At 50.7% G+C, this 19,747-nt stretch overlaps 1 protein-coding gene across 1 annotated transcript in view; it reads left to right on the top strand.

The window, feature by feature from the left end:
- The window catches only part of LOC100354734 (MCC regulator of WNT signaling pathway), a 111,615-nt gene that overhangs the window by 42,304 nt on the left and 49,564 nt on the right, over positions 1–19,747 (top strand). Inside the window, exons 6-8 of the mRNA XM_089335833.1 lie at positions 1,968–2,131; positions 4,233–4,439; positions 19,341–19,487. Coding sequence (XP_089191959.1) covers positions 1,968–2,131; positions 4,233–4,439; positions 19,341–19,487 — 518 coding nt within the window. The remainder of the gene's footprint in view (positions 1–1,967; positions 2,132–4,232; positions 4,440–19,340; positions 19,488–19,747) is intronic.

Below are 19,747 nucleotides of genomic sequence, written 5' to 3'. Positions count from 1 at the left end.
CTGAGGAACTAAAGGAAATTTTCCGTGTGCAAGCCCCACCCCCGAAAGACTGTGGTTGAATTGGCCCAGGGTGTGGTCTGTATCTTGGTTTCTATAGAAAGCTCCCCAGGGAATTCCGTGGTGCAGTGTTACAGACTCTGGCAAGGAGTTTGGCCTTGGTTGAATGATGATGGGAAGCCACTAGATGTTTTGGACTAGGAAAGTCACGTGGTCAGATTCCAGTCTTGTAGAGGCTCACTGTGGCTGTGGCCTGGGGAGTAAACCAGCTGAGGAAGGATGATGGCTGGGACCATGGTGGTATCTGTGGAGATGGTAAGAAGAGGTCAGTTTTGGTGGTTGTGGTCACGAGATGGATGGGATTTACAATGTGGGGCAGAAGAACATCAGGGTACCCTCAAGTTCATCTGAGTAAATGGGAGGCAGGCTGCCATCCCGAGAGATGGAAGAGATCCTAGAGGAGCAGGCAGTAGGTGGACTTATAGTTGTGTGCATTGCCTGGAATGACAGTCTTCTCTCTAGATTTAGGTAAAATGGGGCTAAAATATTCTGAGGAATCCTATTCCTGTAGCGCAGGAGTTTTCCAGAAGTCTTCCAACAGTGGGCGTGGAAAAGGAATTGGCCATTTCAGTGCGTGTGATGAGAAGGAAGACAAGCATTTGTACAGGAACCAGACTGGAGGTAGGGAACAGATACTCTGAGAGACAGCATGCCGTCAGCACCTGTCGTGAGACAGTAGGTAAATGGCGCGGGAAACACAGAATTCAAATTGGCAGGTTAAGAAACTTGCGTTTGACTTTAAAAGAACTTTTTCCCCAAGAGAGTTGTCTTCCAAGGACTATCTCTAGCTCATGTTACAATTCTAATTAATTTTCCTTCCTTGACGAGACCTTGGATATCTAGTAATTAAAGATAAATCAAATTTTTAATTCAAGATCAAATTATTAGAATTGATTCCAAGGCATTTACTTGAAGAACAATGCAGAATGTATTGAACCGCTTGTTACTGTTTCATGCTAGGAGAACACAAATTGCTAATTGGGGGTTGGGGGAAGTCCAGATTTTTAAAGCTTTTCTGAGGGCAAGAACTGTTTCTCACACTACTTCTGCTCGTTAAAATGCCTATCATATTATAAATATCTGCTCCTTCTGGGGCTGTTTGTTAGGTTTCTAGTTAAGGACTCGGCTGAACTCTCCGTGAGTCACTGCTTGTCTGGATGGCGGAGGAGGAAAGTTGACCAGAAGGCTTCTGATATGCCGTCAGCCCTTCTGGGACACTTCTTTGTTTTTACTGAAGAAAACTCAAGATGTGGCTGCTTTTTTTTTTTTAAGATTTATTTATTTATTTGAAGGGCAGAGTTACAGAGAGGCAGCAGCAGATAGAGGAGAGAGGGGGAAGAGAGAGAGAGGTCTTCCATCCGCTGGTTCACTCCCCACATGGCCACAACAGCAGGAGCTGAGCTGATCCGAAGCCAGGAGGCAAGAGCTTCTGCCCAGTCTCCCACACAGGTGCAGGGGCCCAAGCACTTGGGCCATCTTCTACTGCTTTCCCAGGCCACAGCAGAGAGCGGGATGGGAAGCAGAGCAGCCGGCGCCCTTATGAAATGCTGGCACTGCAGGCGGTGGCTTTACCTGCTGTGCCACAGTACTAGCCCCATTGTGGCTGCTTTGGGCTGAGAAAGCAGAGCATTCGGGTGGTGCCGCTGTCTGGGAAATGACTGTGGTCTGAAGCCCCTTCCTAACGCACTTCACATCCGCCACAAGCCTCGGGGACCGGGTCAGTGGCCTGTGAAGTCTGGGCGGGTGGTGCTGAAGGCTGAGTGCAGCGCCCTGGAGTTCCGGTGGCTGCAGGGTCCCTCCTGGCAGGCGGACCCTGGAGTTCCGGTGGCTGCAGGGTCCCTCCTGGCAGGCGGATCCGCGGCGTGCGTTTCCCTCGTGCCCGCCTCTCACGTTGTGTCCTTCGCTCGCAGACAATTGCAGTGACCTGAACTCGGAGCTGCAGAGGGTGCTGACGGGGCTGGAGAACGTGGTGTGCGGCAGGAAGAAGAGCAGCTGCAGCCTGTCGGTGGCCGAGGTGGACAGGCACATCGAGCAGCTGACCACGGCCAGCGAGCACTGCGACCTGGCTATTAAGGTAGACCCCTGCTCACCCTGCTCACCCTCACTCTGGCCTTTGCGATCATAAAGGACGGCGACCAGATCCCTCCTCCTCTGATTCGGGCTGTTTCTGTGAAAGCCGTGGGCCACCAGGTGGGAGCAGGAGCCCTCTAAATTCTTGTTGGGCTGAATTGCGTTAGACAAGATCCTTCTGTCAGTAGTCAAGATCCGAGGCTTCGCAGCAGGACGACAGTTTGCTTAGGCTGTTGGACTGCAAGTGTGCCACATCGTTTCAGTGTGGTTCATCGCACAGCACTCCGAGGTTGCAAGCTGCGGTTGGAAGCTTTATTGTGAAGCCTTAAGGAGTCACCGATTCCCAGTGCTAACAAGGGGGCAGGTTTGGGCCCGATTGAGTCATTGTCCCCCGTTCTGGGGCTGGGCCTAGGCCGTACCTTGTCTGAGCATTTATCTAACTGCGTAAGAAGGACCAGCTGAAGGATTTTCTGCGTCTGCCCAAGCTCATCACTACAATGGGAAGCCGTGTTCTGTTAGCGCAGGGCCTCTGGTATCTTTCCCCATAGTCACTGTGCAGCAGGAATATCTAGACTGAGTGTCTGTCCACAGGAATCCTGGATTTCACAGAAGATCTGTCTTGTCTCCAGATATGTAGTTGATGTGGTTTAGGGTGCCGAGACGCAGACTCCTGTGTTTCCTTGTCTGGAGTCTCCCAGGTCCCATATTAGATTATGGTGTCAGCTTGGGTATGGCCCCAGCCTCAGCCCTGAGAGGGAGAGAGGAGGCCAAGGACCTCTGGCAGCCACAAAGGATGAAGCAGGGCCCAGGAAGGGATCTGAAAGGAGGGACAGAGCTCAGTGTGGGCAGAGTGGCAGCAAGGTTTAGGTGACTATCTCTTTTTTAAAAGATTTGTTTATTTTATTTGAAAGGCAGAGTTACAAAGAGAGGGAGAGACAGAGAGAGAGATCTTCAATCTCCTGGTTTACTCCCCAAATGGCCGCAACAGCCAGGTCTGAGCCGGGCTGAAACCAGGAGCCAGGAGCTGCATGTACATCTCCCACGTAGGTGCAGAGGCACAAGCTCTTGGGCCATCTTCCACTGCCCCTCCAGGCACAGTGGAGCTGGAGCGAAAGTGAGAGGCTGGGATTTGAACTGGTGCCTACTGGGATGTCGGTGTTGCAGGCGGAGGCTCACCTCACTGTACCACAGTGCTGGCCCCTGGGTGATTGTCTTCATCAGAAACCTAATATGACCGTCAGAGAGTGCTGTGCCCTTGTGTTGGTAGCGTCCGGGACCTTCTGTTTCTCGTCACCCCTCCTCTCTACCTATCACGCATAGTAATTCTCCTCCTGTTTCAAAATCAGTGACTCTTCCAAGGACGTTATGTGAATGAAGAGTCTGAGAACAAGCAGAATGAGGTGTTTTTTTTTTTAACTTTGTGCATGTTCTTCTCCGTTCCTAGTGTATTTTAAAGGACATTTTAAGAACTCTCCAGTGCAGATTCCCTTTCTAGTGTGTAGCTGTCTTACTGAGTCCCTGCTGTCTTGGAAACCTGCACAATGAACTTGCTCTTTTCTGTGTCACGGAGGTTTATTTCTGTCGTTCACATCTTTGGACTGAACCTCATTCACACCCTCTGAATTCTGATGTGACAGTGAAAGCTGGAGGTGGTTCCGTGACCTGCGGTACTGCTGAGTTGGCAGATGGGAGGCCTGTCATTGAGGAAACCTCGTAGATTCGCCTGCACTGTGCAGCCTTGTGTGGTCTTGTGTCCTCGGGAGCAGTGATTGGCCTGCCGCTGGCTGTGTCTCTTCACTACCCTGGAGTCCAGATGACGGAGGGAGGGGACCCTTACTTGTAGGAACATGGTGGTCAGCATCACACAGGCTCACACCCCAGGAGGGGACCCCTGTGCTTTTCTAACTCTGAGGACCGCTGGCTAACAGACCGTGGCCCGGCGCATGATGGAAGTTGGAGAGAGGGTGATTTGGGGGTGTCACTTTTCATGGCTGTTGGCAGGAACCCACTCTCCTGTGGGCACCTGCTCCGCGCTGCTCCTTTTCTGGAGGGCCCCCATCTCCAAGGTAACCCACTCGGCTCCTCTTTGTTTCCATGTTTTGCAGACTGTCGAGGAGATTGAGGGGGTGCTAGGCCGGGAGCTGTATCCCAACCTGGCCGAGGAGCGGTGTCGATGGGAGAAGGAGCTGGCTGGGTTGAGGGAAGAGAATGAGAGCCTCACTGCCATGCTGTGCAGCAAGGAAGAGGAGCTGAACCGGACCAAGGCCACCATGAATGCCGTCCGGGAGGAGCGGGACCGGCTCCGGAGGAGGGTGAGCACCACATCCCTGTGCCAGGCCTCTCCCGACTGGCACACAGAGCCAGGGCAGCCCCAGGATGGAGTGGCATTTGTAGTGCTGGCAGGCACCTCCCCTTTCTTGTTATGAAGTCACTCCTGAAACACTAATTTATAGAGGTAAGACTTAAAAACTTTTTTTCTCTGAAATCTTTAAGTGGTTGGTGAAATTCCGTGAAGGCAGTGATTCTTTGGCTTGCACCCAGGCTGTGTGCGTCTTCCCCACACTCAGCTGAAGGATTCCTTTAAAATTGATTAATAACATTCTTGTAACTTGGAAATGCGTATATAGATTTCCCCCTCTCAGTTTTTTCTGTGAAGTATGTATTAATATTAGAGGTAAGTGCTCTCACTTATCTACACCAAATCTGAGGTGAGATATCAATTTTCCCAATGCAAAATTACTGAAGTTAAAATAATCGTGTGCGTGTGTGCCTCTGTGTGTACCTATGAGTACATGTAATGCAAGCATGCTTGTATATGTGTATAGACTTCAAAATGTATGCAGGAAATGGAGTCAAAGGATAAGTGAATTTTAGTGAAAAATTTTTGAAATCCATGATGGATCTTCAGAAAGTTGTAAAGTGCATATTATGAAAAAACTTTTTATAGATTTTTAAAGTTCTTTTTTTGTTAGAATTTTTTTTGAGAAGCAAAGGGTTAGGGATCCACTGGATCACTCCCCAAATGCCTGCAACAACCCCTAACCACGGCTGAGGTTGGAAATGCAATGCAGATCTCTCACGTGGGTGGCAGGAACCCAATTACGTGAGCCGTCACTGCTGCCCTCCACAGTCTGCACTGGCAGGAAACTGGCTTCAGGAGCCACAGCCAGGGGTCAAACCCAGGCATTCCACTGTGAGAGCAGACAGCCTAACTGCTAGGCTGAATGCCCTCTCCCAGAGTTCTCTTAATCCCGTTATTGCATGAGCTTTCTGAAGGGCCCTCCTGTGTGTGCACCTGTGCCCAGGTGTTCACCCTCGAGTCAGCACTGGGTGAGGAGTACTCTGGAGGGCGTAGCATCCGTTCCTGGGGGAGGTGAAACACTTGGCAGAATTGTTGCAGCACTCGGTTTTCCCAGGTGGAGCTCTTTTCTCCAGGAGCCCCTCTGTTTGGCTGTGAATTCGATGTGTGTGACTGAAAGGGTGAGGCAGTGAGTTCTGCAGTCAGGGACTTCGCTTTGATGCGCTAGGCCTGTGCGCTCTGTTTCTCCATCTTCGCCATACAGAAGCTTGCTTCCTCATGCTCCGATGGATAATTTTGCACACAGATCAAGTCGAATTCGAGAAAAAGCTGTTTAGTAGGTCTCCGAATCCTTCAGCATTGCTCTTTCTTCCCTGCCTCTAAAGATACCTTGGAAATAACGTCATCAGTAACGTCAGCATGCGAAGACGATTGTTTTTAATCCCTGTGCAAGTTACTGCACCGTTATGCTTAAACATGGAAGAAATGACTATTTTAGAACGCCATCAACTCTCTCCTTTATTTATGGCTAATACCGTAATTAAGAGGCCAGAACTCCCACCTCTCAGATCTAAACGTTGTGTGGTTTTGACCTCTCACACAGAAGCACATTTTCAGAACCCAGCCGTATCGGTTGCCGTGTCCCACATTCGCCTCAGCAGGTGCAGATCCTGCCAGTCAGCAAGGGCTTTATCTGGGCAACCTGATGAAACTGACGTAGCACCAAGGCCCACGCCACCTGTAATTTCCTGGCTGCCCTCCTTGATTGTTATGAGTAATGCGCTAATTAGGTGTGTGCTCTCTGATGGTGCATGTGTCGTGAAGGAAGTGTTGCTTTCGGTATAATTGCATATGTGACTTAGAATAAATTTCCTCCTCTGACTTGAGTTACTAAAGCACAAGTCAGCCCTTTGTGACTAGCACAAAATAAAAAAACTGCCCTCCCGCTGCCTTATTTCCATGTTTTCTCCAGCTCTGGGCATCCCTGCTAACAGTGGCATGGTGTGGTGGAGCTACAGTGTGTGCCTGGGCTTGGGCCTGACCTGCCAGGTCACCGTGACTCCTCTGTGCCTCACTGTACTCGGCCATAAAGTAGAGATAATGCAGTTCCCAAGGCAGGAGTAATATGCATAGCGTAGTTAGACGATGCCTGGCACATAGTAAATGCTCCAGAAATAAGTAGTAGTTGCTTGGGATAAAATCCAGAGTTACCTCTTGAATGGTTTATATTTGTGTTTCAATTACTTCCAAATAATAGAATATTGAGGAACTTGTATTTATTTCTCAACTGGAAATGTCCTTGAAATTTGTATGCGTGCCCATTAATAAATTATTTGTTTTTATTTTTAGACAGTTGTGGGTTTCAAAAGAATTTTTGAGATAACAATGCCAGTTTATTAGACTTGCAGTGCTAAAAGACATGCCCACCACCATCTCTTCAGTGTATTTCCCTCCTTTGTTTTGTTTGAAAGGCAGAGAGACAGTCACACAGATTGGTTCATCTTCTGTTTGCTGGTTCACTCCCCAAAGGCCCACAACTGCTGGGTCTGGGCCAGGCTAAAGCTGGGATCCTGGAACTCCATCCAGGTCTCCCATGTAGGTGATGGGGCCCATCACCTGCTGCCTTCCAGAGTGCACATTAGTAGGAGTCAAGAGGAGAGCCAGGAGTCAGGTGCAGGCCCTCTGAAATGGGATGCAGTATGAGATGCCATGTGGGGTGCCAGGGTTCCAAGTGGCGTCTTCAATGCGGCACCAGATACCTGCCCCACCCCCAGTGTGTCTCATCTCCCCGAGAAGGAACCTCTGTGGTTGTCATTGTTCGCTGTCGCCCATGTTTAGTTCTGCAGAGCAGCGCAGTGCAGTGCTGAGTTCATCCCTGTGGTGCCGTGCGGCACGGCTGGCTTGCTGTCTCGACAGCGGCTCTGAATGCGTAGTTCATCCAAGTTGCTTAAACGCAGTGGAGGCCGCATTTATTTTTTCTTTGCCCACGTTCACTATAGAATTTTAACTGACCAGATCAATAGAATCTGTGCTTGTCCCTGCCTATAATTAAACAAAGTGCTCTCCATAGGTCTCTGAGCCTTGGTCACTATTTAATTCAATTAGATCTTTAATGTAGTCCGTTAACAAATTGGGCTACTTGACTGAGCAGCAACTAAGGAACAACAGGCAGACAAATTTTATTGGTCCCGGTTCATTATTAAATGAGATGATCATTTATTTCTGTGTGCTCTGTTGTGTAGCCACTTATTTCCTCACACTTAAAGAAGCAGGCTTAATCTAGGCAAGGCACAATTAATTACTGTAGAAAGCAAGTACTGTGTTCTTTATTTATTGGGCATTTCAGTGCTGGGCAGAGTGGTTACTGTGATGAACAGTGCTGAGGAGACAGGCAAGCAGATCGTGGCCATGGAGTGTGTCTGGTGAAGGGACAGGTGCGCACCCTGAACGTCACAGGTCTGTAGGGTGACGGCAGAGCCCAGCTTCTCCACGTTGTTTGTATTTGTTACCTAAACTGTTTAAGTTACCTGCCGTCTCAAAAGTGTTTTCCCCAGTTTTATGGCAAAGCAAACTTGATGTGGCCACAAGCACATGAATGAATCTGTGTCCCACTAGATCATAAACTTGAACGTAAATACGCCACAGAAGTCCCCTCTGAGCCTCCTGTAGAAGTTCTTCTGGAAGCGCTTCGTGTTCATGGCCTCCAGGTGGTGGTAACGGCTTCTTCCTGTGTCCCCTACGCTCCCTGGGTATTGTGAGCAGGTCTGCGGACTGGTCCCTGTCTCCACGAGGTCTGACTTCTCTGTAAATTCAGGACGACTTCTAGACTTCTTACTCTATGAAACAAGTAAAAACCACCCTACTCTGAAGTTTCTTTCTGGTTTTCCCACTTTCCCTCAAAGTCTGTGTGATGCTTTTTTCATGCTATTTACATTAATTTGGCTCTGTGAAGATTTTGTTGAGGAGCTGGGAGGCTCCTGTCCCCACCAGGGACAGAGATCCACACGGCTGTCTTTTCCAGACAGTTCCTCTTGATACCTAAATGCAGTGTTCTGTTTATGAAAGATTCCACCGCTCTGTGTCCAATGCACCCTCATAATAAAAATGAAATCACCTGATTGAGCTAAAATCGTTTAAAGCCTGAAGAAGGACCCTAAATTCCACCTTCTTAAGTGGATTTCATTTTGGCCCACAGCCTGGAAAGGGACGAGCAAGATTCGCATGCCACCGCACCTCAGAGCCCTTGTGCTTTCCTCTCCCTCCTCCTCCTCAGCAGAAGGTAGCACCGGATTCCTGGTTCTGTAGCCTCTTCCTGGGACGTGAAGCCAGGAAGGGCGAGGCGTGAAAGGAAGGAGGTGTGTCCCTCACACACGTCACCCCTGGAACCGTTTATGCCAGGAGCTGTTCACAGCCCCAGCCTTGTCACACCCCCTTGTGGCTGTGGCTGTGGCTGCCTGCATCTGCCCATGATCACCCTCGTGCCACAGAGACCCAGTAGCGGTCATTCTGTGCCGTCTGCTCTGCTGGGCAGGGAAGAGATTCAGCAAAGGCGAGTGCCCAGTGCAGTCTGCCCAGCTGGGTGTGCGACACACGGGCCTGCACTTGGTCCAGAACTTGCCAGCTGAGACTGTTCAGAGCAGGCTCTTACATGGCCCAAGTCCTGCCCCAGGGTTCTGAATCCCCCGGTGTCGCCCAAGTGCTTGACCTCATCTCAGCACCAGGTCTGATCTGTCATCAGTGGTTCCCCACTGTCTCCTAGGGCACTTGCTGGCTAGTGGCTTTGATAAATGAGAGTCCGAGTGAAGGCAAAGGGCCTGCTTAGGTAGAGTGATCAGCTGTGTCAGGGTGGGCTTTTTCTTGCGCTTCTTCCTTCTAGTTAACTGGCTTACAGGAGATGGAGTCACCCTCACTAGGACTATTACAGCAACATAACGCAGTGTCATCATAATAGTTATGTGTAGGGGGGGGGGGGTCAGGTGCCCAGGGCCATAGGTCAAAGGGTACTTGAACTTTTTAATAGTATTCTGACTTAATATATTCATAGGGCTGTGATTTTTAATACGTAGATGTACCTAAATAGAGGGCACTAATATGCCAGAATATTAACAGAGGTTAAATCTGGAGTGAAAGTTGTGATTGCTTTTTCTCTTCTTTAGTGTCCAGGTTAAGCAAACGCAGACTGCAGAGTGCGTCATGGAGAGGATCGGTGTGTCCCAGCTTGGGCTTCAGGTTGCCTCCCTCCTGAAAGAGCCTGCAGACGGCCTCAGCCTGGTACTCACCACTTCCTGCCCTTGGCCGTAGCTGCCAGGTGGCTCCACCTGCCCTTCAGGGCTGAGAAAGGGAGCACGTGGCCGTTGTCCAGCAGGTGCCTCTGACAGAGCTGACTGACTGGCTTGATCGTGACACCGGAGAGCTCGGTGTGGCGCATCAGATGCCAGGAAGCGGGCACTTTCCCTTCTCCCTCTCGTGGTGACAACGAATGCGTGAGCATTGCTAGGACGCTATCCCACAAGCCTCTGCGTCAGCAAGTGGGCTGTGAGGCCACAGCGGCCTTCATCGTGGCCTTGGCGAGCTCTCAGAGACAGGGCGGGGCGGCAGCATCCTGCAGTTACCCAGTGACATGGCCAAGAGCCTCTCTGGGCCTCCTCTACCTGCCCCTCCACCGTGGGAGGAAGCGGAACCACAGCCCGTCTGCTGCCCTGCATGGTGCCTGTCCTGTCCCGGGGCACAGTCTGGCGGTGAAGAGCCCCATGTTGAAAGGGACCGCACCTGCTGTGTAGAGCCTACCCTCCCCTGTCACTCGCTAGGGCCACCTGAGGTAGGAGAGGGAGTGCAGGCTCCAGCAAGGCACAGGCACATGGGGCCCTGGGGCTGCAAAGGCTGGGGCATTGCCTGGGCCTGCACAGAATCCCACGGCTCACCCGGTCAAGAAGGACAGCACTTGCACAGGGCCGCTTACCAGTGTAAGCTCAGTAGGGCTTATATTCAAGGCTCTGCAAATACTGATAGTATTGGCATTCCTCAGAGGCTTCCAGACTGTACAGGTCCCCCTCAGACTAAACATAGACATGTCTAAGGGCCAAACGGGAGCCTAAATCACACTAATAACCCTGAACCTACCCCAGCACTTGCTTGTGGTGGGCAGCGATTTATGGGCATTTTATTCAATTGGAACCAGGATCCTACCTTGTTGAAACTATTATGCCCATTTTAGTGAAGGGAAAATTGAGGCCCTTAGAAACTTCCACAGTTGCCAGTCTCTGCTGATAGTAACTCTTTGTATCAAAATCTAGGTCCCTACTATGGGGTGTAGGGTCCATTGTTCGGAAGAGTGCTTTCTGTATTCTCTCAGGTTTCCCTCCTCCTTCCCCTGCTCCCACCTACAGCAGCAGTTGCATATCCTCCGTTAGAGTGGCGGGTACTGGACGCCTCAGGCTTCCTCAAATCCAGTTTCCTGGCATTCTAGGACCGTGCTGAGAGAGGGCCAGGTGAGCCTGTCCGAGTGCCATGGCAGTCACCAGGCAGAGTCATCTTGCCAGTCGCCTGCTCTCAGTGGCTGAGGTGTTGATGGGAGCACGGCAGAGAATCCTAGAAGCATGCTCCTTCCTCCCTGGTTTGGAGCAGTTCCCAGTCCCCGTGAGCGGCCGTGCACACACGTGCTGTGGACACCGGTGGTCGCCTCCACCCCCAGCCTCCTTGTGCCGGGGGGGGCCAGTCAGGATGCTCCTGGGCTGACCCTTCATTTGCCAGCAGGTGAGAAGTAAGGAAGCTAGCAGAGTGCTGGCCTCTCCCCTGGTGCAGCCATTTTGATCATCAGCTCCAGCTACATTAGTGGGCCAAGCATGCAAGAGACGGCAACACAGCTGGCACACCTGCAGAGGGATGGAAGCACTCTGGGGTTTGTTTTCCTCCTTCTGGTTTGTGGTTTGTCTCTTCTGTTTCAGCCCACAGGGAACTGCTCTTAATAAAATAGACTTTCCTGGGGCCGCTGCTGTGGCATAGCTGGTAAAGCCACTGCCTGCAGTGCTGGCATCCCATAGAGGCGCTGGTTCAAGACCTGGTTGCTCCACTTCCGATCCAGCTCTCTGCTATGGCCTGGGAATGCAGTAGAAGATGGCACAAGTCCTTGGGCCCCTGCATCCGTGTGGGAGACCTGGAGGAGGCTCCTGGCTCCTGGCTTCGGATTGGCACAGCTCCAGCCGTTGCGACCATCTGGGGAGTGAACCACTGGATGGAAGACCTCCCTTTCTCTCTCTCTCTCTCTCTCTCTCTCTTTGCCTCTTCTTCTCTCTCTGTGTAACTCTGATTTTCCAATAAATAAATAAATCTTATATATATATATATATATAAAATACACTTTCCTGAAACACCATGTAAACTAAATTTATAGGAATAAGTATGGGAACATTTCACAGAGTTTGTGGAAAATAGAATTAGAGGATAAGTTTATTTTGGTGCAAAAAAATTTTTGAAATCCATGTATATATGAGTTTCTTGCAAAATGCATATTATAAAAAAAACCTGTAGATTTCAAAAATTCTGGACACCAGCATAAACTTACCTCTTAATTCTATTTCCTACAAACTTTGTGAAGTATTCTCATATATATCGTCTAGATATAGAATCAGTAGAGTCTGATTTCTCATTTAATTGTGTACTCTAAGGAAGCATCCTAGAGTCCCCAGTAAAGAAGTGGTTCTGCACGAGATGCCTGGGTTGGAGAGGCGGCTCCCCAAGGCCTGCAGGAGGACCGAGTGCCGCCGCTCACCGAGAGAGCTGCTCTGGGCCGAGTCTCACCCTCTGGGGGTGGACGCCACCTCGTCTCATAGCTCCGTTGCACCGTGAAGTTAGTAACTGCGGCCTGCCTGCTGCTGAGGGTCGCAGCCTGTCACGGCAGAGCAGGCTGTCCTCGTGGCTCATAGCAGTGCTTGTGACCCTACTCGGTGCTCCCTTTCATTCCTGCTGTCACGGAGAACCATCTGAGTCGTTTGTCCTTGTTCCCGCCACTGTCCTGGGACAGGAGGCCCTGCGTGGCGGGCGCATCTCCACTGCCCAGCCTGGTCTCTGACAGCGCAGCACCGGCTCCCGACGCCCAGCTCTCACCATGCTGCCTGGAGTCTGGGGCGCCTGGCCTCACCTTTGCTTTGCGTTTAGTTTCTCTTGTTTGTGTGGCCCGGGAGGCAAGGAGAGGTGCTAATTGTGTTCTCCAGTTAAGGGCACACCCATTGTTCTTACTAAGTATTTTTATTAATTTTTTAACTTATTAATTCCTTTTACTTCCCTTTCCGCCATTTTGTACAGGTCCTGGTGAGCTACCGGTGTTTTTTTGTATCTCACTTACATGACTGTCTTTGTATTGTTTGCTTCTGTTCCTTTTTTCTCCCCTCGGCAAAAGGTGTCTGTGTGTCTGGGGCTTCTAGTGTTCTGAGGTGACTGCCTCTCACCTCGGCTGTGGCTCACCTCTGACCTGATGGCCTCTGGTATTCCCCAGTGACTGGACACCTGTGGGGTTGGCCATGGCCGACACGTGGCCTGGTGTTCCCGAGTGTGTCTCGTGTTCTGTGGTGACTGCCTGTCTCATTGACTGTGGCTTCCAGCTTCCCAGCCACAAACCACACCCAGGGGCCTGTTCCCTCCTGCATGTCCCTTTTGGTCCTGCGGGAGTCGCTGTGCATCCTGTGTCCACAAGTGAGATCCCACAGCCCTCAGGTGTGCGTGTTCACCTTGACCAAGTCCTACAGGGTGGCCTTCCAGAATGGCTCCGCAGTCCCTCACATAGACGCTTTCATTTTCTAACCGTGAATCCTTAAGGAAGAATTTTTAAAGTTTTATTTATTTAAGATCTTCCATCAACGGGTTTTCTCCTCAGGTGTTTAACAGCAGGCCTGAGCCAGGCTGAGAGCAGGAGACTGGAACTCGAGCTGGTCTGCCCTGTGGGAGGCAGGAGCTGAGTACTTGCGCTAACTCCTGCTGCCACCCATTAGCATTGGAGCATTAGCAGGAAGCTGGATTGGAAGTGGAGCAGGGACCTAGACCTAGCACTCTGCTGTGGGATGCAGGCGTCCTAGAACCCGTGTCTACAGGACTGCAAGTGTGCCCCCTCGCCTTTCCCAGTGTTCTCTCACTCTGCCCCTCCCCCGTCCTTCGGCCAGCATCTCAGGGCCTGTCCTGACCTGCCCCTTCCTCTACCTGAGTTGCTGTGACTCCCACGTCCACCCACCTCGAAGTCTGCTGTGCCATGTGAGGTGACATGTTCGCCACCTCTCAGGGGTTGGGATGTGGACCCCTGGGAAGCCATTATCATCCTGCCACAATAGCCTTGCCAGGTATCAGACTGTAGGCCCATGCTCAACAGGCTTTCTTGAGAGCCTGCCAGACACCATTGAAAGTGTCGGCAAGGCTGGAGTGGGCAAACCAGACCAGCACACCCACCCTGAGTCCCAGGTGCCCCTCAGGGATCTGACATCTGCCGTCTTTGCTTCCTCAGTTGTTGTACTCTATAGAAGTTGCTCCTTTTCTCCCTCCAAGGACCCCAGACGTACCTGCTGTTTGTGTTTGTGTCTATGTTTGCTTTATTTGCACTTTGTCGGTGGTGAATTCCCAGCTTGGATTGCTGGTTCTCCTGTCTGAGCCTCCTCTCCTGCCGTGGTCCCGCCCGTCACTGGAAACTGCTGCGTCCTGTCCCCTGGTGATGGATGGTTTGCAAATACGTGTATCTGGCCGTGTGCAGAGCAGATTTAGTGTGGTACAAGTTTGAGGTCCCACAGTATATGGATAGGATAAATGTGGAGTTCACGTCCAAACAAGCCAGGGGTATGGGTTTTGATTTCAGACAGCCCAGCCTCGTGGGCAGCCTGCTGCCTTCTCCTTCCACAGACGGGTGGGGCAGGAGCTTCCTGGACTCCGCTGCATTGGTTGGGGGAGGGGAAGTTGCTCCAGCTGACCTGCAGGGCCCCCGCCCCGTGTATGTTAATAGTGTCCCTGCCCTGCTCTGGCCACACCACACCGCTCCCTCCTTCCTGACCTCCCTGTCTTCAGTCTTGTTTCTGCACCTGGAGACTTTACTGTCTGTGTGTTCACCTTGGCAGTGAATTTCTTTCCCGTTGTTTCTTTTAGTATGCAGCATTTCTATGCATTTTTAATAGGAGTGCCTGTTGTCTTCAGTGGTGGCTGTCAGGTGCTAGACATTTGCGATTGTTCTGTAACCCCATTTTCAGCCTGCCTTCTTATCCTCGTCCTTTGTGCTGTGTGTTGTAGCTGAGTCTAAACCCTGCCATCCTCTGGTAGATTGGCCACCTCCCCCTGCATACGTCAGGCGTTTTTTATTCTGTTTCTTTCCTTTGCATTCTTCCTTTCGCTTGGCGCTTTCAGAAATGTGCCCAAATCTTACTTGTGCTGGTGCCCCAGCACTTCCTTTCCACTGTTAGGTGTCTAAGCCTTTTTTATTCTTCACTCTTTGTGCCCATGAGCTCTCTGGCCTTTGAAGAAAGTGGTGCCTTTGCTCCAGCTGCCATCTTGAATGAGAGCTTGGCGGAGCGCTCAGGGGTGCTGGGTAAGCTTTTTGGTGTCTCGTTTAGTCCTAGTTGAGCCCCCTTGCTCACGGCTGACATCCGGTAATTCCTCCCTGTACGCCTAGCAGACACAGTAGGAGCTGTCCGTCGGTTGCTCGCCCTCCCTGTCCGTCCACAAACCCACCTTCTCATTGCCTGCCCTCACCTCTTTTCCTGCCCTCCCAGAGCAAGAGGTGCTCCCTGCTGTCCCGCGTTGACCTCTGCCCCCGGCAGGTGTGCTTCGGTTCCCTGCCCACTGCCTGCCTCTGCCCTGGACCTCGCTCATGCCCCACACTCCTGTTTCTCATGGTTGACTGAGGTGTTCTCGCTCGCACACCTGAAGGTGTCTCCAAGTTCAGCGCCTCCACGGCCGAAATTTTCATTTCTCTGAAAACAAAAAAATTAGCTCTTTGTTTTGTTTTCGCCGTTGTGCTGAGGGGTGCCATGAACCAGAATTCAGGCGTTCCCTTCCTTGAATATTCCAGAGACTGGTACAAGAGCCACTGGCTGCATCAGAGTGAACTTTAGAAAACGAAATTGAAATACAAGTTTATTTTCATGCAAAAAAATTAAAAACCATGCATAGGTTTTTTGTAACCCACATTTTCCATGGCTTTTCTGCAGGCACCTCATCGTTTGCTATCTTTATTTCTGGTTCACCAGCTGGATCTGAGCCATTGGGAACCCTCTTGACCCATCAACCTTGTCTTCCCCAGTAGGTTGATGTTTATAGAGAAGCAGAGTTAATGTCATTTCCATAGTCTCCCCATTGTCTCTTCCGTTTAATTTGCCTGTGGAATGGCTACTCAGACTTCAAGGTGAATTCCACTGCCAGCTGCCCTGTGAGGGCAGAGGCAAAGGCAGCTCCTCTGTGAACGCTCCGTGTTGGTGCCTTTCCACTGTGGTAGACACACTCCGACCCTCCCCTCCCCCAGGTTCCAGTGTGAGCAGTTGAGCCTCTCTGCATGCGTCGAGTGGGTACTGCCTATGAGGTGGGGGAAGGGAGGGGTGGCCTTCAGATCGTGTTCTGTCATTGAGGACCTGATGAAGCAAGGCGGTGGGGACAGGAAGAGCTGCAGGATTGACCATCTCACGAGTACCAAACCCCCCTCAGGCCAGCCTTGATTTGTGGGTATCTCTTAACCCCAAAATGTGTGTGTTTAAGGAGAAACATTTCCTTTAATAAAAGTGTCATTAAAAATCGGCATATAATATGCTAGTTAATTAGCACAAGCTGGTAGCCTCAGACAACAAAAATTGATTCCCTCATGCTTCTGGAGTACGACGTCCAGAATCAAGGAGCCGGCAGGGCCGTACTCCTCCCGTGGCCCCAGAGCGTCCCTCCTGCCTCCTCCCAACCCTGCTGTTCTTCAGTTTGTGAACAGTCTCTGCCTGCATCTTCACGCGACCTTCCCTGTGCCTCTGGGTCTGTGTCTCAGATCTCCCCCTCCTCTCCCTTGCAAGGACATCAGTCATTGGATATAGAGCCCCCCCCAAATCCATCATGAGCCCATCTTTAGATACTTGATCGAATTATGTCTATGAAAATAATGCAAGTTTTTGTACTGAGGTAGCGCTCACAGGTATTGAGGGTTAACATTTGGATGTAGCTTTGTGGGGGGGGGGGTGCGAGTCTAACCCACTGATGTGGGAAAGAGTGAGTCTCCCCCTCTCCTAGGCTAACCTATGCTGAGTCAGCAAATTGGTCTTGACCTTCATTTCTTCTGTGTAATTACTCTTTTAAATTAATTAAGATCCCTGCTGCCCCAATCAGGAGAGACGGTCTTTTCTCTCAGCCACCTGTCTTTCTTTCCGTGACAGGCTCACCACACCCCCTTCCATTGGATTTTTCTGCTGACTAACAGTTATTAAATAATAAAGCATAGCCCAAAATAAACATGTTTATATTCTTCAGTTTGCAAAGATGTTCTCCAGAGTTTTTAAACTAAACTGGATTTTTTAGACCTAGATATCATTTTAAGCAGATGTGTGGCATGCATACCTACCATCAAGAATGACTAGAAGTAATTGTCTTTATATGGTTAGAAAGAATGTAAGTACTTCTCTGTTTTTGTTTTTCATTTTCATCTAAATTTCTCATGAGGAATATGTTTTACTTTTATAATTAGAAGGAAAACATTTTTAAAACTTGAGCAGTTTCAGTGGAGTTTTCGTAAATAATCTAGGACCATTTGTATTTTTAAAAAAGCAAGAGGGGCTAGCACTATGTCGTAGCAGGTAAAGCCGCTGCTTGCAATACCAGCATCTCACATGGGCGCCGATTTGAGTCCTGGCTATTCCACTTCTGATCCAGCTCCCTGCTGGCCTGCCTGGGAAAGCAGCGGAAGATGGCCCCAAGTACTTGGGCCCCTGTACCCATGTGGGAAACCCAGAGGAAACTCTTGGCTCCTGGCTTCGGATTGGCCCAGCCCCAGTTGTTGAGGCCATCTGGGGAGTGAACCAGCAATGGAAGATCTCTCTCTTTCTGTAACTCTGCCTTTCAAATAAATAAATAAACCTAAAAAAAAAAAAAAAAAGAAAGAAAGAAAAAAGGACAAGGCGAGTAGGTCCGAGGGGATTCTAGGAACTGGCCACTGACAGTTCTGTCTGCAGCGTGGGCACTTCGGGTTTGGGAGTGATGTTAACATTGTTAATTATACAGCACTTCATATTTTCCTGCAGTGGAAACTGAAATTCAAATCTCTACCAGGCAGGTTTCCTGGTTGCTCATGGGAAAACAGACCCTCCCGTCTGCCATATGGCCTAACAGGGCGTCTGAACCAGCACCCATTGCTTGTTGTCAGGGCCATTCCACAGTGGGCCCTGTAATCTGTCACTAGCAGGTGCTTTTCTTGTCTCGGAGGTACTTTGAGTTTGACCCTGTGTCTGGCCTGTGATGGGGATGACCTGTGTCTGCCCACCTGCGGTTCCTGGAAGCCTTCGCAGAGCAGGGCCCTGGGTGCTGTCTCACTACCGAGCGCAGTTTGCTCCGAGGGAATTTTCCTATTTTGGCTCCTAACGTGCTGATGAATTATTGAAATTTCAATTACTTTTGATTCCCAAGTTAGCAGGATGGAGACTTTGCAACATTTAATATGGAAAGCTTTCCACTAGCTTTTAGAGGCACCTGTGCCTTATCCCCGCCCCTGCCTGCCGGGGCTGCTTAGCTGGGCTGGCACTGGGCTGGACTCCTGGCTTGGCTCAGTCCATCTCTGGGCCTAATATGCTTCATGGCCTTGGAGGCCCTGAGGCCAGTGCTGCCCTGGATGTGGTCCCTGACCAGCCACATGGCAACATCTTATGAGAACAATTAGATAACGTAGGTTTCTGAACTTCAGGCCAACTACATCAGAACCCCTAGGGGTGGGGCCCTGGAATCTGGACTTTTACAACAGCTCTCAGGAGATTCTGGTACACCTAAGGTTTAGAAAGCCCTGCCTTAAGTGTCCCGTTGCTGATTCTTGCCGGCAGACTTCGGTGCCCTCCCATAAGGCCCGTGGTGCCCTTTCAGAAGAATGCTGTACTTGACGGTCAAGGATAACAAAACGGCCAGTTTCTGGAAATTATCTTCCCTTGTTTAGAATACTTTGCATATTCTGGGCATTTCAATTATGTGCTGGTAAATGTGTGTTTTAAATGCAATTCAAAAGGCCCTGAGTTTCTCTTTTGTACGCGAGGGCTGTTTGAGCGTTCGTTTCCACTATCCCAGGATGTTCCTACCCTGAGTCCTTGTGGGAAAGCTGCTGGTGCCGTCGCCTATCTTTGTCTCAGCCTCGCCTCCCTCCCAGTGCAGAGGTCTCCTCTAAACCGTGCACAGTCAGTGATGTGCAGTTGTTCAAACGCAGCTGTGCTCTGACACCTGAGCCCTGTGCCAGCTCTTGTCTCCCCACCCCAGTTCTGCCACACCAAAGCCAGCCTCTCCCTGAAGCAGCCTGCCCCCATCAAGCTCTCAGAATGACTTCATAGGGAGTACAGTCTTCCTGCAGGGTCCAGGGCACTTGTGTTGAAATTATGTGTCCGTCTCCTCCTCTGAACTGTGATCGACAGAAGAGATTTCTTCCTGGCTCCTGCGTCTGCGGTGCCCAGCACAGAGCCAGGCACTTGGGGCCAAACAAACATTCCTAACATAGCTTCCAGGGCCTTCCGGGTAACGTAGTTCCCTCGTTAATGTGAAGAGCCGGTGGTGGTCAGTGGCAGGTCCACTTAGGAATACAGTGACTTTTATACGTAAGGACTTGATCAGTTTAGCCTTCCAGTATGGCTGATTCTTGCCTATAGACAAAGTGTCTGCCATCGGCCCATCTGGTCTTCTGCCCTTTGCCTGGGGAACTGCCAGCTGTGTCTGAAGTCCGTTGTGCTTTCAGGTTCGAGAGCTTCAAACCCGACTGCAGAGCGTGCAGGCCACTGGTCCCTCCAGCCCCGGCCGCCTCACTGCCCCCAACCGCCCTGTGAACCCCAGCACCGGAGAGCTAAGTACCAGCAGCAGCAGCAATGACATTCCCATTGCCAAGGTGAGTGCCAAGGACAGGACAGTGTGGGGGGCACCTTCTGCTATGTGGGAGCTTGCCATTGTGCAGGCGAGCCCGCAGCTCCCCCGGGGCTTCCTGCACTGGAGCTGCAGGGAGAGATAACCCACTAAGAGTTTGGCATCTCTCTCGGCTGCAACCTGGACCCCAGATCTCATTAATCAGTAGGCTGGAGAATGTCACAGCTGACAAGTCCCTGTTCGGAGGGAGACGTTCGTCAGGTGTGATAGCACTTGCTGGTGGAT

The sequence above is a fragment of the Oryctolagus cuniculus genome, chromosome 6 (genome assembly GCF_051225735.1).
Source record: "Oryctolagus cuniculus isolate XC-2025 breed Fujian yellow rabbit chromosome 6, ASM5122573v1, whole genome shotgun sequence".
NCBI classification, from domain to species: domain Eukaryota; kingdom Metazoa; phylum Chordata; class Mammalia; order Lagomorpha; family Leporidae; genus Oryctolagus; species Oryctolagus cuniculus.
Note: the sequence above shows the minus strand (reverse complement) of the source record. Positions and strands in the feature narration are given on the sequence as shown.